A 25,209-nucleotide genomic window follows, 5' to 3' on the forward strand; every position below is an offset into this window, starting at 1 on the left:
GGATGGTGTACATAAACGGTGCAATACACCTTTAAAGCGGCGGCGCGCGCTCCCGCGAAGAGCGCTCGCTCCGAGCTGTTCCCGCTCGCTCCCGCGCCCATAAGGGGCGTTTGCGCGCTCCCAAGACACCAGGAAATATGGCGGCGCTCATGACTCTCAGTCAGGTAGGAGCTTCAGTATCTGAAGAAAAGACAAATAATGTTGAAATAAATGACGAATGAGCGACAGTAACAGCGTCACTTTGCCCTCAGTGCGTCACTGTTGTGTAAACTGTGCTCAATGTTGACCTGTGGAGCCGCGTTTGTGACGTATAAGTAAGAGTTAACACAGTTGGCTACATTTAGTGAAGTTACTGAGGGATTTAATGGAAGGAGGAAGCTACTGTGACACTAGTGACAGTAGTGACAGTGACAGTGGTGGCGTTACACGAGCGTCGCGAGGACTGTGACACCGAACACCAACACTTAGGTGTCACAATTGAACCAAAACCAAAACAAATATTGCGTTAGCCTACGTTAGCTTTGTTGATCCACGTATATCTCACGCTGTTATTTGACTGACTCGGTGTCGTGTTTGTCTCCTGTGTGCTTCTTCTCCAGTTATCAAGTGGAAACCCAGCATATGAGCATTATTACAGACAGGTAAGGCGGTGTTTCATCCGGTTCTGTTTCTGTCAAGATATGGGTCTCCCCCCCCAAACCCCCCCCGTGGTGACAGGGTTAGGACAGTGGCGTTCACCCAGATAGGGCTGGGCAATAATTCAATTCAAATGAGCTGTTTTTTTTCGCTATAATTATAAATTTATTTCAATCTATGCTTACCATGAACATGTTTTGGCTATACATAACACAGCCCTTGGTCCAGAGAGAGAAAAAACACTCATGCCAAGGTCCACAGTGAGAAAATCCCCGCACGTCAAGGTCTAGAACATCATATTGCATCATAGCGGTCTTATAAATCAGTTCAACATACACTGCCTGTGTGAATAGGTGTTGTTACATGGTTTTAGTGTGAATTTTCTGGACCTCTACTGCCACAAAGGCAAGTTTAAGGCCAGTTGCGCTGTCATTAATCAGTGATTTATCCTGATCTGGATAGAACATGGTCTGGGTCTATATCCATGTCATTTAGTGAATTCTGAATTAGAAATAAATACAATTGGCTTTGGTTATTGGTTATAAAGGTTAATTTACACACCTCAACATGGTAACAAATGTTATCACAAGACAGGCTTGTCTAGTGTTTATTTAAATGTGAATTAGGTGTCAAATGAAATCAGTTAATAAGCACAGCAATGTCTGCTCTGGTCTTTGCAGCTGGATCCAGGACACACAGGGAAAATATCAGCTGGCGATGCAGCTCAGTTTCTTAAAAAGTCAAGCCTGCCAGACAGTACATTGGGAAAGGTGGGTCTCATTTACAAACAAAATAAGATTATATATTCAATCCATGGCATCTAGGTTCTGTGATTTTTATTTTTTTTAATCTTTTCTTTAGATTTGGGATTTAGCTGATTCAGAAAGAAAAGGATTCCTGGACAAGAGGGTAACACTGAGTTTCTCTGTAAATTTGCTGTGATTGAAGATGCTGAGTGTGCATTGAACACTGGTCTTGTCTCGACATCTTCCTCTTTTGTAGGGTTTCTTCATAGCTTTGAGACTCGTGGCCACAGCACAGGGCGGAAATGACATCAGCCTTAGCAACCTCAACAAAATCGTCGCCGCTCCCAAGTTTGTAAGTGTTTTAGAAAATGAGAATGTGAGTCAAATATGTCTCAACAGTCACTTCTTCATCCATGTTTGACTCCCCTGCTTATTAGTGTCTTAGCCACTTTATTATCATCCCTTTCTTTTTTTTTTTTTTTTACAGAGAGACTCTAACAGTCCGAGTGTTTCCGCAACATTGCCAGACTCACAGTGGGCAATAAGGGTGAGAAGATATCAGTTTGAAGTACATTCTTGAATAAGACATTCACATTTAGTGAAGTCAATTTGTCATCTCAACTGTTTTTTCCTCCCTTCCCAGCCTGATGAAAAAGGGAAGTTCGAGGGCATTTTTGAGAGTCTGACTCCAGTAAAGGGTCTTCTCTCTGGGGACAAAGTCAGGCCAGTTTTGATAAACTCCAAGCTACCTCTGGATGTGTTAGGAAAGGTGACATGACGTTTCAGAGTGATTTTCTCGTACATATTACAATGTTAAACATTTAAATTATAATCATATTTCATGTTGAAACTTCTTGTTTCTGTAGATTTGGGACCTAAGTGATGTTGACAAAGATGGACATTTGGACAAAGAGGAATTCACAGTGGTAAGATGAAGGTTGTTTTAATATGCCGTGTTTCCCTCAAGTGTAATGGTTCGATTCGGTATAGTATGGTACATCTTTTTTTGCGTTTCCATTAGGAATAGAACCAGAAATAACCAGCACCTACTGTTCCATTTTTTGGCAACCTTCCCTTGGGGCACCAGAGTAAAATGGTATGGTGAGGTCAGGCAGTCTGCTTATTAGGCGATAGAGAAATGTCACTCCCTTGAAGTTGAGGCAAACACCCGCTGTCTATTCACATACAAAGCTTGATGCCTTGTTGAGACAAACAGCCACATATCGAGCAGGAATAAAGTAGCTGCTGGATGTCTTCAATTGCTGACACAGTCATCGGGCACAGCCACGCACCCCGCCTACCAAGTAAAGGTACTGTTCTCAGTCGAAATGCTGACCCAGGGCTTTACCATTCCACACCGTACCGTACTCTACAAAACTGAACCGTACCATGATGGAAGCACGGCTGTAGAGAAAAATACTGAAAAGCCTTAACAAAGTACTTCAATGATATGTTTTCTGTGTTGTTTAGGCCATGCATCTTGTGTATCGAGCCATGGAGAAGGAGCCCATCCCAGCTAGCTTACCCACTTCCCTCATCCCCCCTTCCAAAAGGAAAAAGATTGCAGGTGCACTGCCGGGTGCTGTGGCGGTGCTGCCTGCTCTCTCTGGGCTTGCAGGTGGTCCATCTCCTCTCAAAGACTCCTTGCGTAGCACTCCACCTCTGAGCAGTGCAGCTCCTCTCAGTGCGGCCCCTCTCGGCATCAGTGGCGTCGGCCTCTCTCCAAAACACTCCTTTAAATCCAGCTCACAGGTACGTCACCTCAGTTCCTCACCCGTGTCTCTCTTCAGGTGTCATTTTAAGTGTTTAAGTGACCACGTCGCTAGCTTTATAACAGGGTTCCCATGGTCATGAAATTCTTGAAAATGTTTTTAAATGAGAAAAACTGTTTTACGTCACACACTTGTGTCACGATGTCATGTGATACGCATACATTTTTAATAATCTATGGGCCCAAAAGAGAGACAGAGTCGATTGTGGATGTTGATGAAGACATTCCATTCCAACTGTGATAGGGCTAGCACGTCGAAGCAAGAGCCTCATTACTGGGCCCTATGGTCACTATAGGGGTCTCCCCTTTGTTAAACTATTTACACTGAGTCATGGAAGTAACATATTGTGGAAAACTTATGGAAAACTTGGCTGAAAACCGAAACACAGAAAGAAATGATTATGCCAATTCTGTACCATTGTTTTTTTTTTTTTAATTCAGCTAAATATTCACCAATACTTCACCTTAATTCAAGGCATTTCAATTGTATATATTAATATTAGATCTTAGTAAAACGTGTTGACCGACTCTTACACTTATTTTTGTTTTCGCTCCGTGGTCCGTCTCAACCTCTTTGTGTAGAAGACGCTTTCGTGCTGCAATTAAGGGAATAACGTCTGCCCCAGATGCATCAGATGAGCTGATCTCTTTAGTTAGCTGCTCAAAGGGGGCAAGAAGAGAGAGAATGTTCTGGTGTGAAGTGAATGTCGTGGAGAAGTAGGTATAAATGGGTCATTTTCAGCACAAGAGCTTGAACCCACGCCGCTCCTCTTGAACATGTTGTCATGACACACATCTATACAGTCAGACTTGTTCAAACCATAATTGTGTCCTCTCAAACAGTTGGAGTGTATTTTAATAAAGGGTGGGGACGCCAGATCCAATCATACAGTAATGTTGTCACAGGAGACGCATCCAGGACACGTTTTAATGACGTGAACAGTCCTACTTAGCGTTATCCACACGTAGCCTCATCGCCGAGGACGGATACCAGGACTGAATGGGGCCTATGACCAGTAGGCCATCTGGTTTGAGGGAAGTGCTTTGGTTAGAATTGATAACAATAACATAATTATTAGGTATAAATGACCTTACATCCAATTGCAAAATGATAAAATAACTAGTACCGCGCGCGGTTCTGAACGGGTTCGAGCCGACCCACGCGGGTCGCCGTGTGCCACGGCTCCCCGCGTGCCTCGCGCTCTCACCCGTTCATTCACCGCGCGCGGTACTAGTTATTTTCAGTACTAGTTATTTTCAGTACTAGTTATTTTCAGTACTAGTTATTTTCAGTACTAGTTATTTTCAGCGGTGTCCCTGCGCATGTCGTTCCAAATTTCGAGGGGGATCGGGCAACGTATGACAAAGTTATAGGGCACTTCCTGTTTAAAATGGCAGACTTCCTGTTCGGTCAAGTGCGTGTCCGTAAACGTGTTCAGGGAACTTCCCTTGTCTTACATATCAAGTTTTGTGCAGATCGGATAATCTTAGAGTTTACTTCCTGTTTCGGGAATTCCACTTCCTGTTGGGAGGTCATCTCTTGCAGACATGCTCAGGACAGGTCCCTGGTGTCACATAAAAGGTTTCGTGCAAATCGGACAACGTACGGCAAAGTTAGAGGGCACTTCCTGTTTAAAATGGCCAACTTCCTGTTCGTCTCCGTAAACGTGTTCAGGGAAGTTCCCTTGTCTTACATATCAAGTTTTGTTCAGATCGGACAATGTAAGACTTGACTTCCTGTTTCGGGCGTTCCACTTCCTGTAGGGAGGTGACCTTTTACGGACAAGCTCAGGACAGGTCCCTGGTGTCACATATAAGATTTTGTGCAAATCGGACAACGTACGGCAAAGTTAGAGGGCACTTCCTGTATAAAATGGCCAACTTCCTGTTTGTCTCTGGAAACATGTTCAGGGACGGTCCCGTAACTCACATATCTAGTTTCGTGTCAATCGGACAATGTAAGACTTTACTTCCTGTTTCGGGCGTTCCACTTCCTGTAGGGAGGTGACCTTTTACGGACATGCTCAGGACAGGTCCCTTAACTCACATATAAGGTTTTGTGCAGATCGGACAACGTATGGCAAAGTTAGAGGGCACTTCCTGTTTAAAATGGCCGACTTCCTGTTCGGTCAACGGCGTCTCCGGAAACATGTTCAGGGAAGGTCCGGTAACTCACATATCTAGTTTCGTGTCAATCGGACAATGTAAGACTTTACTTCCTGTTTCGGGCGTTCCACTTCCTGTAGGGAGGTGACCTTTTACGGACATGTTGAGGAAGGGTCTGGGGTCCTACATACTAAGTTTCAAGTGGATACAACAATCCCTGTTGGAGCAGCATCAAAAACTATAAATGTAATTCTGTCTGCTGTCACCAGGGGGCGCTGTATTTGAAAATGAATATTTTCATATAGACGTGTTCAGGGCAGGACTGTCATCAATCCTTGCAAGTTTGGTTCAGATCGGACCAGAATTGGCAAAGTTGTAACAGTTTGTTTTTTTAGAATTTTCTACCACCACCAGGAGGTGCTGTTTTCAAAATGTACCGTTTCAGCAACATAGTCATATTCAGGAACTAACCATCATCAACTATAGTAAGTTTAGTTGCGATCAGACCTTCCATCGCGAAGTTATAAGAGTTTCATTGTCTGTTGTGAAAAATTATTATTATCTCCAATTTTGGCGCCCCCTATCTCGTACGCCATACAATATTTTAAAAAGCTTTTGATAACTTTTGATGCTCAACTCGTCCACATTGATCTCACCAAGTTTGAAGGTGATCGCACGAAAGCTCTAGGAGGAGATAATTGAAATACAAGCTGTCATATTGTCTACTGTCACCAGGGGGCGCTGTTTTCGAAATTGAATATTTTCATATAGACGTCTTTAGGGCCGGACTATCATCAATCCTAGCAAGTTTGGTTCAGATCGGACCAGGATTCGCGAAGTTGTAGCAGTTTGATTTTTTGTCCCAAAAATCCGACTTTGCGTTGTTGCCATGGCAACACCGTTAAACGATTTGTCGTCATATTGATCACGCATCATCTACCATGTGTTTTGACTGTTGTCACCAATTTTGAGTGCGGAACGATTATCTGTGTAAAAGTTATTCCCGAAATTGTAAAAAAACTTTTTTTGTGTGTATTTTCTTTCACCACAAGGAGGCGCTGTTTTCAAACTTCACCGTTTTTTCATAGACGTCTTCAGCCATGGCCCATCATCACTCATAGCAAGTTTGGTTCGGATCGGACCTTCCATCGCAAAGTTATAAGAGTTTTGTTTTTCTGATGCGAAACATCAGAATCATCACGAACTTTGCCGCCCCCTATCTCGTGCGCCATACGACATTTGAAAAAACTTTTGATACCGTGAGCTCCTCAACTGGTCCACAGGGACCTCACCAAGTTTGAAGGCGATCGCACGAAAACTCTAGGAGGAGTTAGTTCAAATACCATTGCTGCGAAATCGCCAAAATCGCCCAAAAATGGCCAATCAACCCAAGATGGCGGACTTCCTGTAGGTTTCACGGGAAAGTCGTCATCGACTTTTTTGACCGTCCCCACCTAATGAACGTGTGTACCAAGTTTCGTTCACGTACATTAAACCCGACATGAGTTGACCTAATAGAAGTTTTTTGCGTGACTTTTTAGCCCCTCCCACTTCCAATTTTCCACGCATTTTCCCCGAACGACTTTCAGACGTAAATTTACACCAGGATTGATGCGGTCACAAAAATCTGTGAGTTTTGGGGTATGGGAAAGGCCTCAAAAATGCGATTTACTTTTAGGAATAATAATAATAATAATAATAATAATAATAATCTTTTGCATTTCAATAGGGTTCTTGCAACCTTGTTGCTCGAACCCTAATTAAATATCATCATTGAATAACTGAATTTACGGTTCAACTTCATGTTTTTTCTGGTAAATTAAAAAAATGTTTGTAACATTTTCAAACTATGCAGAATAAATCATTTGGTCAACATATTTTGTTTTATTTGTAGATATATTTATTTTTAAAGTTAAATAAATGCTAATATTAGGTAATTGCAAAGTCCTGCCCTTTCAATTAAATGTAATGCTTTAATGTAGTTGTAAAAACAATTGGTCACAGATCACAGATCTAAATTGAGGCCTTAGTTTCACTACAAGAGGAAACACTGGAAAGAAAAATGCATGTGTCGTGTATGTATGGCTCTAAAGGTGCTTTAAAAACCTGCATGTCCTGATTCTTCAGGTGGCTTGTCCTTGAAAGAAACCAACATTTCATAAATTAATGCTTTTCCAATGCTAATGGGAAGACTTGTTTCACCACATTGTTTTAATCATTGTGCGGTGATCTTTCAACCTTTGTGACACTTAAAGAAACAGGTTTCCCAGAGAGGGAAGGGAAGCGGTGTTCTCTGTTCACACCTCTGCCATAATCACCTGACATCATTCTCATCCACTTGGATGTCCTTATTTTTTCGAAGCTTTTTTTTATCTCCTCAGGTTGCAAATATATCGAGTCCTTCATGTGTGTGTATATATACATTGTATATTGTTTTTTGCAGATGTTTTTCCCCTAAATCTGAATTAACATCTATTTCCTTAATTGCCCGTAGCCTGCAGTGAACTGGGTGGTACCTGTGGCTGACAGGGAGAGATACAAGGACATTTTCAAGCAGACAGACACTGACAGTGACGGACTGGTCAATGGCACCGAGGTGATAGAGATCTTCATGCATTCCAATCTCTCCCAGACAATGTTGGCCCAGATATGGTGAGACCACAGCACAGTTTAGATGTTTTTTTCTCTTTACTTTCACTGCACTTTTAAAGATGTGGTAGGCAACATATTTTTTGCCGTTTCTGATCAATGAATCTTTCAGCTTCTTGATTTAAGAAGACTGAGAGAGAACTAGATTTCTGCAACTTCTCTGGGGAGAAACTGAAATAATTTCTATGTTTAGAGAGAGAGATCACTTCTTATTGGTTGCTCTACTAAGCAGCAACATGTTGTGCTGCAAACAAAAAAAAACAACAAATAGAAGTCAGTGTCAGAGAGCATTTCAGAGATGGAGATATTGTCTCAGGTCATCTGCTCGATATAAACCGGGTGTGTCTTATGGTGTATTTCCACCGGCTCTACTCGCCTCGCCACGGCGGGGTTTAAGTAGCGTTTCCACTAGCATAGTACCTGGTACCAGGTACTACTTTTAGTACCTGCTCCGGTGAGGTTCCAAAAGCATGCTGAGTAGGTACTATGCAATGATTGGTCAGACTGTCGGCCACTGACTGGCCAGAGTGCCGTCACAGGAAGAGAAACGTGCGACACAGAAATCAAGCCGAACGGTGCCGAACTGTGGATCAGTTAAAACTACTTAACGATCTTAAGACGTGGGTTAATCTCCAACAATTAACAGGGAATTCTCTATATTTAACAGAGGAGTCTGGTGTATTTAGGGACAGCACCGCCAATCACGAGCAGCATCTGCCGCTGTAGATGCAACCTAAACCGTGCCGTGTTGTGCCGAGGCGAGGCAAGTAGAGCTGGTGGAAATATGCCATTAAACAGCCATTAAAACACTGTCAATTTAACATAACACATTACATATTTTTAAATTAATTGCAACAACTATTTTCAGTAACTCTAGAATTATATATTTGGAAATATTTAATCCTTGTGTGTTGATTATTTTCATAATCAGTTTATCTGTCGATTATTTTCTGTAATAATCGAGTACTTGTTTGGTCCGTAAAATGGTGATGATGTTCTTAAATGTATTGTTTTGTTCTCAAACCGAAACTATTCTAAAGATTTCTTTGTTATATGGAGTGAAGAAGCAAGAAAATATTCACATTTAAAAAAACTGAAACAATAGGAGAAACTTGTTTCAATTATTGAAAAAACACTCAAGCCCATGTATTGATTATGAAAATAGTTGCAGATTAATTGAGTATTTAATAATCTATTAATTGGATAATCGTTGCAGCCTTAGTTGTGAAGGTGTTTGTAGGCCACAGACTATTTTAGCCACAGCATTCCTTCATTAGAATGACAGCTACTGTATATATTCTAATGCAATATGTCCATGTAATACAAGGTAAATGTTCCTGCTGAAACTTAGGTTTGTGAAACTTCTGTTTTATTCCAATCTCATTTCATTCTGTGCTTTCTTACCTGGGTACTTGAAAGGACTGAGTCTTTCACAATTAAGAATAGCAGGTCTGGCCAGGCTAACTACTATAGCACCATCTTGTGGACAGTTTAAACTTCTGCAGGAGATATTTACAAAATAAGATGGACAGTTTTAAACATGCTTTTCCAAGGCAATGGAATCAAATGTTCACAGTGATGTTGATCTTCTTGTCTACAGGGGATTGGCAGACACCAAACAGACGGGAAAGCTGAACCACGAGCAGTTCTCTCTGGCCATGTATCTGATTCAGCAGAAGGTCACTAAAGGCATAGACCCGCCCTCCAATCTCACTCCAGACATGATTCCCCCGTCAGAAAGAACTGGTACAACTGTCACTGTGAGTCCTTACACTTCACTTAATCTTTCAGTTTTCCTATTCATTTTTACAAATCTCTTCTTTTCACTTTAATCTGTGCCTTGAGAGTTAGTTTTCTTTTCACTTTGTGCATTTTAAATCAGCGTTTGTCACAGCAAGCCTGTTACAGTGAATTCTTTTTACCTGACTTCAGGTCAGGATTACTCTGGATTCTGACAGTTTAAACCTTTGACTGCCGTTGGGTTCTATGCGTCTTACATTGTTCCTATTCGCTCACCATCAATAATGAATTTTAACTTGTTATTGGGAGATTAAAAAGTTGCAAAGCAGCACTTTTTATATTGTGAGTTCTGTTGTTACCTTCTAAAACAGTTAATTACCTTCTTACTATGGGGTTCATGTCTTCTTTGCATCACAAGGTGGTGCTGTTGTTCTCTCATATTGTCAGTCTCTGTCGAAACGTGTGTAAACAGAATGTTTATCTTATAAATCTGTCTCGCCATTTATTTTCAAAACAGAAGGGAACACACTTCTTCTTTTTTTTAGATATTGTTTGGTATTTTCAACATGTTTGCTGTTTCCTCAAAATGTGTCTTTCCTAATCCTTGTTTATGGTTTACCCTGCCACCTACTGTTTTACCAGATGTACTTATGTCAAACAAAACATATGTCCCCATATGTTTTCAACACTAACATATGTCAAACAAATCAAATATACTTAAATGTCCCCACATGGAAGTTGTCCTTGTGCAAAACGAGCTGTAGAACATCTCAGTATATGATAGAGATGTGTAATATAAATATATATATATATATATATATATATGTGTGTATGTATGTATGTGTATATATATATATATGTGTGTATATATGTATGTGTGTGTGTGTATGTATGTATATATATATATATATATATATATATATATATATATATACATATGTATGTATGTATGTATGTATATATATCTATCTATATATATAAAATGTGTATATGTGTGTGTGTGTGTGTGTATGTGTATATATGTGTGTGTGTGTGTGTGTATGTACTACACCAGTAACCACACTGCAACTGTCAACTAACATCCATCTGCAGTATACAGTACTTCCTGACTAATTCCTGTACTAACAAATAGTTTCACTTCATTTATTTACTTATTTGCAAATATGGAGGTTTTCTAGAGGTAAAAGTGTTATTTTAGAAACCTTCTTATCTTTAAATTTGTGAATTCTTCTTTATTAATGCTTAAAAGACAAACATTAACCGTCCTGTGCTTTACATTTAAAGTGGCGATAAACGTTTTAGTAATACGCCACGTGTGATCAATTATAATACAGGAGCGATACACATGCTGTTGTAAAATTGAATGGTATTAATGTGACATTGGCTGGATGTTGAACAATGATGTAGAGGACACATTTCACTTCAGTGTTGCATTCTTTTCTATTGTCCTGTGTGCATTTTTCCTCATGTATTGTCTGGGCGTCTGGTTCCCTCTCTGACTGTGCGAGATGTTTGTATTTCCTTCCTGTGTCTTTTGTTTTGTTAGACATGTCGATGGGGAGCTCCTCACTCCCCCTGCATATCTCTGCTGTCCTTTCTGCTCTTCTCCTCCTTCCTCCTCTCTGTATTGGACCATTTCCCCCATTGTTCTGTTACTGTTTGCAATCATTTCATCCATTTTCCTGTCCTACCTGTAACCACACTTCACGTCTTTTCTGTTCTCATCCTATGTCTATTCGTGTTCTCTCAAAAACTTTTCTTTTTGTCTCATTCATGTGTCTCAATGTGTCTCACCTCAGGACAACACCAGCTCCACGGGGTCGGTGGAGCTGACGGGCATCAAAGAGCTCGATGACCTCAGCAAGGAAATAGCGCAGCTGCAGAGGTGAGACCCTGCACCCTGAGTACAAGGAGGATAGGATAGCTTTGTTTAATTTCCTCACAGAGTAAGAAGGAGAGGTTGTAGTGAGGTTATATTGAGGTTATAGATCAAAGCTCTTTTTATCCATTAGTTATACTTTATTTTACCAAAAGCTCCTTCATATTTTGTTCCAATTCCCAAGAGATTTTGTGAAGAAAACAATGTCATCATGAAGCTTTGCTAATATTTATAAGGCTATCTTACATTTGGAGTAAATAGAATGGGGTATAATACTTTTTATTGCAATTTCACAGCATATTGCCAGCATGGGCTTTCTTTAGGTGCATGATATCAGAATGTGCTTTTCATTTCCTTTGCTCATCTCACACATTCTTAACCTTTTAGAGAGAAATTCATCCTGGAGCATGAGATCAAGGAAAAGGAGGATGCCATCAGGCAGAAAAACAGTGATGTTCAGGTGAGGCTTAACAGAAGCAACAGTTTCATGAGCGATTAAGTGCTTGGATTACAGATTAAAGTGGTGCAAGTGCTGTTTTACTCCCAAATGATACAATCTAGCGTTGAAGAAGTAGAAATAAAAGCTGACGAGAACATGAGACGCTGTTGATGTATGCCGCAAACACCTGTCAACGTGTGTTTGGCCGACCCTCAGGATATGCAGAACGACTTGGACAGGGAGAGCAGCAGTCTGCAGGACCTTGAGTCTCAAAAGCAGGACGCCCAGGAACGTTTAGAGGAGATGGACCAGCAGCGCTCAAAGCTGGAAGGGATGGTCAATGACGTCAAGTTGAAGTGTCAGGAAGAATCTCAGACGGTAAGAGACCTGACTTGTTACTATAATCTGCATAATATAACAAGACATTCTGCTCTATATCCTGCTACTTGTGCAGTTCTTGTATTATTGTGGTGAAACCTTTGTACCTTGGCATATTTAATAGATGCAATTTAACTGTGGCACAGTTGTTGAACCTACAAGCGTAAACCCTTCTCTTTCTTTTTGCTTGGACCCTACAGATTTCATCCCTGCAAGGCCAGATCCGCTCTCAGGAGGTGGACCTCCAGAGCCAAGAGGATGAAATGAGGCGCACCAAATCAGACCTGAGCCGGCTGCAGGAGGAGGAGGCCCAGCTGGAGCAGAGCCTGCTCTCCGGTCGCGTCCAGCTGGACAGCATTGTGAAGTCGCTCAAAACCACCCAGGAAGAGATCAATCAGGTCAGAGCAGACGGAGAGGCAACAGGTTACATCAGGATGTTTTGCCATGTTTCGCTAGTAACTGATTATCTCAGTGTTGTGTGATAGATATTGTTGCACAATAAGAAAGATTAAGTAGTTCATACAAATGTAAGCCTGGAATTACAAACGTAATATGTGGTGGATGACGTAGAAAGGTGTGTGTGTGTGTAAATGTTCCAACTAATTCATGTTTTATGTTAATAGGAATGGGTTTTTAAGACAACAGTCTAAGTTTTGGAAATGCACGTTTTATTTTTGCTTCTGTTTATCATATTAGCAAAAATAAAAAACTTGAAACAGACTGAAATGAAACTACTCTATCATAGTGGTTAAAGTCTATTTTGACCACTTTTTTTTCACCAGCTGAACCACAAACCAACACTTGGTAAACATCCAGTGCATTTGTTAATCTTCAGCAGACTCAATAATCACTCAAGAAGACTTTTAATTGGGGCCTTTTTGTACTTTTAGCAGTGATGCTCCAGTGTTGATAACCTTTCAAAAACTATACTGTGTTGAGATAGATTCAGATAACAACATTATTTTATTTTGTGTGCTTAGGCTCGCAGTAAGTTGACACTGATCCAGGATAACCAGAAAGAGGTGACCAAGACCATTGAGCAGTACAACGACGCTTTGAGAGACATTAACGGAGGAAACTTCACCAACCTGCCAGACTTAAGTGAGGGGTTTCCTGCAAAGGAGAATGGAGGTTTCAGGACTGTGGTGAGGAAATAATTGCTTGAACTTTTCCTGGTTCTGGTTTTATCCACTAAACAGGACAACGGACACACTGACCAAACACGTCTTTCCTCACTTCAACTGGTCTTATGTCAACATCTCCTCCTCTCGCTGTTAACTGCTATTTAGACACCACAAAAAAAACCGAAATAAAACATAACGCTCATATGAAACCTTGTTGTTTCCTGGGTTGTTATAACCAAAGTTGTGGTTTTGTTGTAATGTATTCTTGAGCTCTCTTTTCCTGTTGTTTTAACTTGTTTTACATGTTGTAACAGGATTATTATTTAACTTGTGTTTTTTTTCTGTGCATTAATACACTAGGATGAATCTTTCAAGTCAAGGATAGCCATGTTCAACCACAGCAGTGCTAAGGAGGCTCCATCAGACCCTTTTAAAACAGAAGACCCCTTCAAGTCTGACACCTTTCAAGGTCTCAACACATCCTTGTATCTTTCCTTTTTATTTTGATCCTGTCTTTCTTTTTTTAAATTCTTCTTTATATTAATTGTAATCATGGTCTTTATACAAAAACGATCTTTCCTCACACAAAAGACCACTTCTTAATATTGTAAGTTAGAACCATTCAAGTACAAGATGCATAAAAAACCCACAAACATAAATAAATAAATAGAGGGACACAAACAAATCTCTTACTGGATACTGTTCCCTGACCAGTTCTGCCAGCAGCTTAATCACTTGCACACATTTTGTGTCCATGTAAATAAACATTTCCACTTTATACCTAAATCCATTGTGGGTGCCAAATTGTGCAGCTAATGGAAAGGTTAAACGTTCCCTTCTGTTGGAGCGCATGATGTGGAAAAATGAAAAGAAAACCACAGTAACAACAATAGGAAGTTGATGGTCAGAGGTTGACGATGGCCGTCGTGTCCTTGTTTTAGATCCGTTTGGAGGAGATCCATTCAAAGAAAGTGATCCATTCAAAGGAACCTCATCGGAAGACTTTTTCAAGAGGCCAGACAAGTCGGACCCGTTCCCATCCTCAGAACCCTTTAGTAGAAAACCCTCACTGCCAAGCAAGGTATCAAACACCTCTTCTTTGTTAATGTCCTGACTTTAAAGTGCGACTTCCTTTTTTTCGCATTGAATCACTTGCTGACTTGTCCTCACCATTGTAGATATGCAGTTATGTAGATGTGGTCATTGTTTATTTATGTTGTTTTTTTTTAACCAAAAGATGATTTGAATAGCTGACTGACTGTACGTGTGCTGTTCTTCTTTCCCAGCCGAGTGCCTTCAGCAGTGGAGATCCCTTCTCATCAAAGAGCCCAAAACCAAACAATTCAGGTACTTTACTGCTCACACAGAACACACTACACAAAGATTTTATCATCTTGGTTGTAAATGTAAAGTATTGCTTTTTGGAAAAAGTCAAAAAATGAGTGGCCAAATCGCAAAAAAAACGTTTTTTAGAGGGCGGGGCTGGGGGGGGGGGCTAAATAATTGTATGTTTGAGTGGTCATTAATGTAAAATAAAAACTGCCTTGGATGAGATGAAGTGAGTTGAGGAGATCTTGAGGACAGATTGTAGTCATGTACGCTCAGGACTGTGGTCACATGTCCTCCGACCACCTCCGAATGTGGTCTCTGTGATCAGATCCGGGGACACATTCAGGACGCTTTGGGAGCGTTCAGACCTGTACTTAGACGGATGTTAATGCTAGGTCTGAACGGGGTCGTAGGAGAACAGCCAACAGGAGCGCGGGCCGTTCTCTCTGAACTGAGCGGCCCCGTGTTTGGTCAAAAGGCTGGAAATAGAAGCCAGAGCACGTGCAAGTCCACATCTCTTTTATATCACTTGATTCACATTATGTCAAACGGTTTTAATGGTATTATTGCTCAGTAATAGTGGGTGTTGCCTACCCCTGCTTTAAGTCAACTAGTAGTACAAAACAGGTAGTCAAAGAATACACAGGTTGTATATTTTCCCTCAGTCTTGTGTCAGTAATTGTCGTGAGGGAGGTACTATTGAGTATATGATGGCACTGCTGTAGGATACTGTACTGTTTTCTTGCTCTGTCACTTTGTGATATAAAAGCAGTCGTACGTAGTCATCCCCGAGCTAAATGTGTGCAGATTTTCCAAGTAGATTTCCCAGAAAGTGTCTCTATTAACAGCAGCGTCGACGTGAGAGAACGTCCTTGTTGTGAAACTCATCTCAAAGAGTCTTTCTTTGCCATTCTGGGTGACGTGTTAGATTTAGATTATATTTTTGGGGGCATGAGGGGCAAACAATTTTTACTCACTGTGGCTTCACTTTTTCCTGTGGTTTTTGGGTCTATTTTTAGTCAAGTACCTACGCATTTAACTACCGGCCAACTAAAAATACTCCCCCCTACCCTGGAAAACAGGAGGCTCGCAGGATCCAAGCATAACAGAAACTGTGTGACTGCTGGTCCTGCTCTACTAGAATACACTGCCACTCCTTTAACCAGTTCACTCCTGCCTCTGTCCTGTCTTTATATCTGGTGCTATTGAACTGCTCTGCCTCATTCAGCACACAAGTTGTTTTAAGTTAGTGGCCAGTCCTGGCCAGTGCTCTGCCATGCTACACACCTTCAGAAGAACACTGAGGCAACTGTAGACCTGAGCTGAATTACTGTGCGTAAAAAGAAAATACTGCATACTTCACATGAATGGAGTCTCTTGTGGTTGCACATTCACAACAAACATATTCTATTACAATATTTTGTTTTTTCACTATAACGATCTGGAGTCTGTAGGTTGTGTTTTTTTCTTTTTTTTTTAATTAAGAAGCTCAGAGCTGAGCTTCAAAACAAGCCGGGCACAGTTCTGGGTAACAGTACGCCAACTGACGCCTCTAATTTGTTGATCAGATACATGCGTCAAGCTACACAAAACCTCTGCTTTATGCAAAAATGTCACGGAAAATTAAACGGTCATGCCACATTCCCTCTCCCTGAAAATCCTAAGTGAGATGGAGAGATTGTTGTGAATGTGTGGTGTGAGGCTGAACTTCATTTTCATTAGTTTTTGGCTTTTTCCATAAACCTATTCAAATGTTCCAAAATGCCCTTTTGAACGTGCTGTTGTCACAGATGTGTTTGGGACAGCGGACCCTTTTCGAAGCCACGCGTTTGGAGGCAAGGTCGGTGGATTTGCTGATTTCAATCAGATGTCAAAGGTAAGCTCCGCAGTTGTACCATAAAACATGGTTTTTCCACCCGAGCTGTAGAAAGCTGTGTTAATTTCTCTCTGGTGGAGATTTATTTCTTTATTTTCCTGCCAGTTTATTACGTTTGTGAAAACATATGCACTGGTATGAGGCCAGAGGCTTTAGATTTTGGCTGACTTGTCTCTGAGGGGAGTCATCGTTTCGTTGATAGCATTTTGTTTTGTTTTGTTTTCATCTCTTTTCTCTGCTGTGTGAACAGAAATCAGAAAACCCCGTGCTCCCATCAAAGAAGAATGTGCCTAACCGACCTGCACCTCCTCCCTATGGTAAGCCCAGGTTTTATATAAGTGTTTATGAGTGTGTGTTTAAACATGACTCTGCTTGCTGCCCGGTTTGACGTTAATGGTTTATTGTTGTTCATAACCAGCACATTTTGTTGATTGAAAGCAGTTGAAATTAATACCGTTGGTGATTTATCACCCCATTGTTATCGGTACAACATTTGGTTGCCCTTCTCTGCTTCTATTGGTTGCGACTTGTCACAAAAATGCAGCAGCCTCAACATATTTTGGTTCTCTCTGTGACTGTTGTCTTACTGAAGAGCGATTTTGGTGCCGTGGCGGTATGTGGGAAAACTTCCCGCCTGATGTGTGAGGTTGCAGGAAAAAAAAAGAAGTTTTAACTGTAGATAAGATTGCAAATGTGATAAAAGTCGATGTGACTCCACGAAGGCATCACTTTATTTTTGTCTTGAACAGTTTAGTGTGATCGGATTAAGAGAGTACTCTTTAACAGCCAGTTGGATGATTTTAGCATCATGCTCATGTAATTCAAAGTCACACACAGCTGAAAGGACATGCCCAGCATATGCCCTTCCGCTTCTACCATGCACGTATTCTTTTAGCAGAAGCCACAGCGTGAGAAAGTTGGTCTTCCCCTTTGCCTCACCACACAGAGAAAGGGCAGAGATGAGTAGCGAGTGTTAAACAGCGAGCCAGCTCTAGAGACGTGCCTCATACGTGATGGGGAAGTGAGAATGCCCACTCTCAAAGCCATGGACTTCTCTCACTTTCTGCACCGCATGCAGAACCAAATTGCACAATTAGCAGCGTCGATTGTTCTTTAACTGTTTGTGTTGCGTTGCATTCTCAGGTAGATGAGTAAGTAAACCGTTGTTTCCCTGGCTAAATGCATGCTATTATACTACCGCTGTCCTTTATTAGACAGTGGAGGCCTTAATTGAAGCTCTCAGTCTGCAGATGCAAAACTTTATGGTGATGGTGCAACTTTGACAGATGTGAAAAAAAAATCTCACTACAGGAAATGTCTACAAAATTTACTGTAGACAAGGGTGGGTCCATGTTTTGCAATTCTGCTTTCCAAAAAAGCCCCAATGTGCTTGTTAAGCTTCGATGTTAGGCTTCAATGCATGATTGAGCTTTACTCAAAAATGTGGTTAACACCTTTTATAAAAAAATAAAAAGAAAGCTGATATCACCTGTGGTTAACTACTGTGAGCTTAAAGCTCATGGCTTCCTGCAAAAACATTTATCAACAACAATACTACACACACCTTTTTAAGTGTGATGTTATTTTCCCAAAGGGGCAAGCATCTAAACTCAGCATCTAAACTCGGGTCACTAAAACTGTTGTAATGACATGGATACGTCTTCCTTCTCTGGTAGGTTTGCTCAGTTTGGGTGCGTCAGAGTCGTCCCAGGGTGTTTGCCCCGCTGCAGACTGTAACGACTCTTTTGTTACGACAGACACAAGTAAAACATCCAAAGAGGGTCCTGTTGGTTTTGCAGATTTTGCTTCTGTAAGTGAAGTCAGTCTACTTACAGTCTTCTTTTGGATGGAGCCTCTTTGTCTGCATGAGCTGCCGATCTCTTGATCTTCAGACTGTGGAGCTGCAGGCTCGCAGGGGTCACCTCTGTCCACTGTCCCTCACACGGTGACTCTAGAAGGGAATCACAGGACGGCTGTTTTTACTGGCTGTCTACTAACAACTCACCAAACCACTGAGACCTTTTTTATAAGGGATTTGAATAAAAGTAAAAATACACAGAGTTTATTGCATGACTGACATGGACCAGATCCAGGGTTTGTGTGTATCTAGTCGGCCGTTAACCTTTTGTGTGTCTGGTAAAAGGGGCTTGCATGCTTGTTGTTGTCGTCTCTGGCGTTAGCCTTAGGCAGGAAGTCAGGATTCATACACTCAGAGTCAGCGTGGTAGTGAACTTGCCCAGTCAGGTAGCACTCGAGGAGCATTTTTCAGGTGTTGAGGTACAAGCTAAAGGCTTATTTTCTGTCGGAGCATGATATGCCTGGAAGCAGCACACAACAGAGTAAATCTGCCTCTTTGTCTTCCACCTTCCGCTTCTTTGCCGTCGCGTACAGTCTAACAGCTGAGCGCTCTCTGGAGTGAGGAGATGATGCATGGCCGTTTTTTTTTATGTGCGGTTTGTGTCATTTCACGTGACATGTTTTTTTTTTTTTAATCCCTCATGCTTGTCATGCATGACAGTTGTGGGAGGGATTTATGTGTGTGTGTGTGTGTTTATTTTATACAGAGCTCTGTATTGTAATCTTTGTTTTTCTGCCAGGATCTGAACCTGTCAAGGTAAGACTGTACCGAGGGTGTGGTGGTCAATCCTTTGCATGAGAAAAACCTGTCCACACAGCATAATCTGCGTCGAGTGATTCATGAGCACAATTATTTTTAGTATCCATCCACAGTCACATTGATCCAGAGTATTTACAAGAACATGTGACCTGTCATTTATTGCGCTAATGTAGCACTTGTAGGAGTCTTTTAATTCCTGAAGCTTTTTTGTGCAGATTTCTCCGCTGTTTGGTGACATCCAAGTGAATTTATGTCTCCTCACCTCACTGTTGCATATCAAATCATTTTTTATCTTTGTGTTTTGGAGATCATTTTTGACAATTTGCCTAGTTCTAAACTCTTGATTTTGAATTTGCATCCAGAGTTTGATTTACATCCGTCTTCCTTGTCCAGAGATCTGTATCTTTGTACGTTGACCTTTTTCAGCCTGCATTCCTGTGTTTTTCTCCACATCTAATGTTTGTTTCTCTGCTCTAGCTTGGAAATGAGAGCCAGCAGCTAGAGTGGGCCAAGCGGGAGAGCGAGCGTGAGGAGCAGGAGAGGCTGAGGAGGCTGCGGCTCCAAGAGCAGCAGGACCTGGAGCTCGCCATGGCTCTCAGCAGGGCCGACATGCCCAGCGTCTGACCAGGCATGCCCCACCGCAGCTTTTCAGCCCTCTTCATTTAGTCGACACTGGCCCAACATGACTATCAGCTCCTGTTACCAATTTGTATAAGACACCAGTGTTGTCTCCCGCCGTGACTGGACTCAAGTCAAATGACTCCACGTTTAGCCACCAGTTAAGGTTCATTGCTCCCAAACTACATGACAACTATAATCAGGGACGATACGGAGCCAGTTGATTTAAGCCTGCCTTCTTCCTGCAGCAACATAGCGATTTAAACGCAACACAAACCAGAAGGGTTCATGACTACAACCTAAGCCTAGCTCCATATCTTGTTCTGGTAATCACCCTGCCTTAACCAAAAGCCTGTTTGTTGCAAAACAAAAGAATATTTTATTTGTGTACATAAACGATGGGTGTGTTGCGCATGTACTTGCAAGATGCACTTTGTAAACAGTTTTATAAATAACCTTTAATTACTCCGAAGAATTCATATTAAAAATTTTAAAAAAAAAGTCAAACCATACAAGCTAACTGTTAGCCTGGGTATAAAGTTATATTATTTTTAAGAACCCTCTTCATGTGTTCACTGTAAATATAATATTATATTAGACTTTAGAACATCTGTAAAAGAAGACTGGAGTTATCAGCATGAGAACGGCATGATTTAGATTTTAATATCAAAGGTTACAAATGTTTTCTTAACAGTTATGATTTTAAATCTACTATTTATGGCCTTACAGTTCATGGATTAAAGAATATAATCAACCTCTGAGTGTAGAGAAGTGGGGTGTGTTGTGCTTTTTAGTACTAACAAAGACTTTGGTTAAATATTGTCCTATCGTGGCTCGACCTCGTCTTTACAATTTTTAAACAAAAAAACAGAGACACTAGTGATAACCGGTGATGTCTTCCTTTCCTACGATCAAAAGTTCCGTCTACCTTGGATACGATGTCAGATGGTTTCTCATTGGTTGCCTTGCGGTGAAAACCCTGAGCGACTTGCACTCCCATACAACTAAAAGCCTCTACTATTCAATGGAGAAATGTGTAAAGGTAATTTGTTTATAGTCGTGCTGTTACATTTACCTTTGAACTTCTTCTCCATCCTCACGTTACCACTGATGTAGTGCAGTGACCGCCTGCTTCCAAATCTCTGCTTTTCAAGCAAGTCAACCGTTAAACTCTGCACCTCCGTCTGTGAGCGTCTCTTGATCCGTTTGGAGGACGTCTGTGTAAGATCTCTTTCTTCTAACTGTTAAACACTAATCAGGTTTATTTGGCACATAATGTATGGATGCATTGTATCTTCCAGAGCTGACTGGACATGCCTTATTTATCAACATATCAACACTGTAACATATTATTGCACAGTATGTATGCGATTATATTCTGCATATGAAAATCCTTAAAGTTTTAAGTCGCTCGGATCCAGCTTTTGATTGAATAAAAGTGATTTTTTTAAACGTTGTCTGAATATGATACGCCTTGTGTTTTTACTACACGGTGTAGAAGGAAGTCTGTCCCGTGTAAAGCTAAATTATTATTTGGTAATTATACAATATGACCGTAATTGTAAGGTTTATTTTTTTAATTTTAGGTAGTAATATGCTTTCTACAAATGATTGATTTGTAGATTAATATTGGTTTTATAACGCGACCTGCATTAATATTGGAACAAAAAAGTGAAATGAGAGTGATACATTTGCATCTACCACTGAAGATATTTTTGACTTGGTGTGTACTTCCTCTTTTTTTTTTTTTTTTTTACAAATGTGATGCTTTGTGGAACAGTTTCCATCAATACAGGTCACATTTTGTTTTTATAGATTTGTACAGATCTTACTTTTGTGTTGCTGTTTTTTTATGAGATGATCACAAAACGACACATTTTAAAATGTAAAATTATTCACCTACTTTTTAAATTGATATGTGGTTTTAGTGCATCTACTCAATTCTGCCTTTGATGTGGGTGAAACAAATACTGACACCACACAGACGTATTATGCACAGACTTGGGATACTTTGAAACTGTAGTACACAGTGACTCTGTGTAATTGTAGTATTAAGGCCCTTTGATGTCCTTCTATAATTTCTACCCATCAGAAATGGAGTGGAAGGTTCCCCTGATGAGGGTTTGCTGTTCCCCTCTGTCCAGACGGCTCCTGGCTCACTCTGTAATTATGGAGATGGAGTGTTTGTATTTATAGGCTAAGCCCACAAGTGGCTGCCCTTCTGTCCTGCAGCTGCATAACATCACAGTGGAAATCAAGTGCCCCTATTTTCAAGTTAAAGTGGGTACACAATGGCAGCATGTGTAACTGATGGTCTACAGGTCACAGTATAAGAAAACTAGAAATGTGTGAACAAGACAACATGGAAATTCACGAGCATCAAAGCCAAGTGTTCATTTTCATTGATTTTTACTTATTTATTTACAATAAATACACATTTTACAGTATAAAAATCCATTTACATATTCATATAAATTTAAGTAAAAAAAACAAAAAAACAATAATGCACAGGACATCAAGCCCTGATAGTGTACAGAGGGGCTGGATCCAAGAGTTTCACACCAGGAGACAACAATCACTCCACACAGGAAGAGGAAACGCAATAAAATAAAAGTTTGTGGCTGTCCAGACATTGAGGCAGTTTAAATAAAACATTGTCTGCACCGATAGGCAACTGTATGTGCATTTTTCACTCCCGTTAACAAGGACATGTTCTGTCACTTGGAGAGTTTTTACAGTAGCACAGTCATAGAAAGGCACTTGGTGTCAAACACCGCATTCCAGTTTTGTCAGAGAAGAGTAGTATATACAGGGCCAGCCCCTTGTTGGTCTGCCTGCTCTGTGAAAAGCAAACAAAGCTTCTCTAAAGCTGTCATAGAACCAAAGTAGTACCAGCTACATCATTAGAAAATAATAACACTAAAGCTTTTTCAAATCCAAAATTAGACATAATATATATATATATAAAAGACTTTGGTCACGTGGAGAACGATTTAAATAAAGAAAAAAAAACATCAGCTGAATCACAATAAAATAATAAAATAATAAAAGTCCTTATGTGTGGGCTCCTCCTCACATGTGTCTCTTCATGTGCAGGGCCAGGTGGTCAGACCTGGAGAAGGCGCGCTCACACAGGTGGCACTGGAACGGCCTGTGTCCCGTGTGTTTGCGGAAATGACGGGTGAGCTCGTCGGAGCGGGCGAATTTCCACCCGCAGCCTTCCCAGCTGCAGTGGTATGGCTTCTCACCTGCGTAACAGACAGAAACATTTGGATGAGTCACTGGGCTTTGAGTTTACAGAGGGAAACATGGTTGACTGCAGCGGAAACACTAACAGTCGGATTCATGAGCTCGGACTTACCGGTGTGAGTCCGCAGATGTGCCTTCAGGTGGGAGCTCTTGGTGTAAGTTTTGCCGCAGCCGGCGAAGCTGCAGGTGTGCGTGGCCGTGCGCTTCCTCGGCCATGTGCGCCGTCCTCTCTTGGGTTTGGACTCCAGCAGCTCTAAGGGAGAGGAGGGCGGTGTGAGCATCACCCTCTGCGCGCCGGGCTGCTGCTGCTGCTGCTGCTGCAGGCTCAGACCCTCGTCGTACATGGCGAAGGCAGTGTGCGGAGCGTGGTAGGACATCTGCAGCTGCGGAGCCTGCGGGTGCGAGTGCGGGTGCGGGTGCTGGTGCGGGAAACCCGCCGCTGTGTGATACTTGTGTTGGAAGTTCATGGGCTGGCACAGCTGTGCCTGGCAGTCTGAGGCTCCCTGGTCGTCGGGGCTGAGCGGCGGTGTCATGTTGCTGACTGCGCGCGGGGAGATGGCGACCCGGGGCTGCTCGAAGGACATCATGCAAGAAACGTTCCCTTCTTGTTTGATTTTGCTGCAGCTCTGCGGCACCATGCCCAGATTGGGGCCGTAAGCGTCCATGGACGGCTCCACTTTAATGTTTTCCGGGCGCGGAAAGGGCACGGAGTTGACATAAAATCTCCCGTGGACGCCGTGGCTGCGCGTAATGCCAAAGCAGTTGCTGTTGGTTCCATCGGAGCGCAGCAGCTCGGTCATGAGGCTGGCGCCGTACGGGGGCGGCGGGGAGCGGTGGTCGTCTGCTGGGTACGATGGCACCGAGTTTCCAGTTGTGTACATGCTGTTGTTGTCCACCGTGCCCACGTATTCCGCCGCGCTGTCTGAGCCGGTGGTGTTGGCGAGAATAAAATCCAGATCCAAATAATTACTCAGATCCTCGTCGTCCTTTTTGCTGTGATTGTCCAGGTTATGTACCATTTCAAGCATGGAGCAGCTGCTGGAGACGAGTTTGTCCATCTCTCCTTTCCATCTCTGAAAGAATGAAGATAAAAGTCATAAGTTATACAGCCTTTATATTGATGGAAACCAGTTGTTTTTGCTGCTTTTACAAGTCAAACGAATGAGTTCAACAAACAGATCACAGCAGTTCAACAAAAAAGTGCCTTTAAATACAACTTTTAAACAACTTTTTTTTAACTTACGTTTTCCCAGGGTCTTTCTCTTTGGTTTGAAAATGTCGAAAACGACGGCAGCATCACTCCGGATAAGGCCATCGTTTGGTTTTTAGAAAATAACAATAATAATAATAATAATAATGAGGATTTGTCTTGTTTCAGTGGCGTCTGTGTCTGTGGCGCCTGTCACTGTCGTCCGCGCTCCAAAGACATGAACAAGTTTCAAAAGTGGAAGGAGGTCTCCCAACTTTATAACTCTGAAGCTCCAGCGCTCCTGGCCAATTGTGAGAGCTCAGGAAATAACGTAGAGTTCGGTAAATTTAGCTCTATATAAAGCGGCTCCTGGAGGCAGCGGGGGCTCAGTGCGCCTCAGTGTGACCGAGCAGAGCAGCGCAGAGGAGCCTATAAAGCGCGGATCCTCCCCCTGCGCACTGACGCACTCCGCAGACCTGCCCACCTGAGCCGTGCCGGGCTGGAAAAAAACAAAAATCACAAACACACAAGGCAATATAGCAACCAGAGATGCTTACGTAACATGCTGAAAAGAACAAGCCTAATGACAGAAGACAGCTGGAGGCCAAGCCACACTAATAACTTCATATAAAGGCTGTCAGTGCTGCACTAAATCACCCCGACACAGCAGATAACATGGATTTCTGATGAGCAGCAATAACATTATAATAACATTCATATGAGGAGGTCAAAACTCGGCACATGTGTTCTTCTGTTATTTTTGATATTTGCCTTAAAGGTACAGTGTGTCAAATTTAGCAACTTTTACTGGTGAGGAGGAGCTCGTGCTGTTAGTGATGGTTTAAATACAACTTGGAGTATTC

General features: G+C 41.7%; 2 protein-coding genes across 6 annotated transcripts; one reads left to right on the forward strand and one right to left on the reverse strand.

Moving 5' to 3' along the window:
• Positions 1–96: 96 nt before the first annotated feature.
• On the forward strand, positions 97–21,364 carry LOC131459095 (epidermal growth factor receptor substrate 15-like 1). Of its 5 annotated transcripts, XM_058628546.1 has the most exons (24): positions 97–164; positions 600–641; positions 1,317–1,406; positions 1,498–1,545; positions 1,639–1,758; positions 1,870–1,929; positions 2,026–2,151; positions 2,249–2,308; positions 2,853–3,134; positions 7,754–7,911; positions 9,509–9,668; positions 11,448–11,533; positions 11,915–11,987; positions 12,183–12,344; positions 12,545–12,742; positions 13,325–13,489; positions 13,829–13,937; positions 14,410–14,549; positions 14,755–14,815; positions 16,588–16,673; positions 16,924–16,990; positions 18,350–18,483; positions 19,271–19,287; positions 19,768–19,932. In XM_058628546.1, exons 1-24 carry the CDS (start codon positions 138–140, stop codon positions 19,790–19,792), a joined length of 2,496 nt encoding a protein of 831 aa, XP_058484529.1. In that variant the 5' UTR covers positions 97–137; the 3' UTR covers positions 19,793–19,932. The 5 variants fall into 5 exon arrangements, with proteins under 5 accessions (XP_058484529.1, XP_058484508.1, XP_058484537.1 ...); XM_058628525.1 differs by lacking the exon at positions 19,271–19,287 and having other exon boundaries at positions 19,768–21,364; XM_058628554.1 differs by lacking the exon at positions 18,350–18,483 and having other exon boundaries at positions 19,768–21,364.
• A 936-nt stretch (positions 21,365–22,300) lies between these two features.
• Positions 22,301–24,756, reverse strand: LOC131473609 (Krueppel-like factor 2). Its single transcript, XM_058650908.1, has 3 exons — positions 24,401–24,756; positions 23,270–24,230; positions 22,301–23,156 (listed from the first exon to the last, which is right to left on the reverse strand). The coding sequence occupies exons 1-3, from the start codon at positions 24,470–24,472 to the stop codon at positions 22,981–22,983; spliced, it is 1,209 nt and encodes a 402-aa protein (XP_058506891.1). The 5' UTR covers positions 24,473–24,756; the 3' UTR covers positions 22,301–22,980.
• Between the last annotated feature and the right edge of the window lie 453 nt (positions 24,757–25,209).

Source organism: Solea solea, chromosome 1 (genome assembly GCF_958295425.1).
Source record: "Solea solea chromosome 1, fSolSol10.1, whole genome shotgun sequence".
Classification (NCBI taxonomy): domain Eukaryota; kingdom Metazoa; phylum Chordata; class Actinopteri; order Pleuronectiformes; family Soleidae; genus Solea; species Solea solea.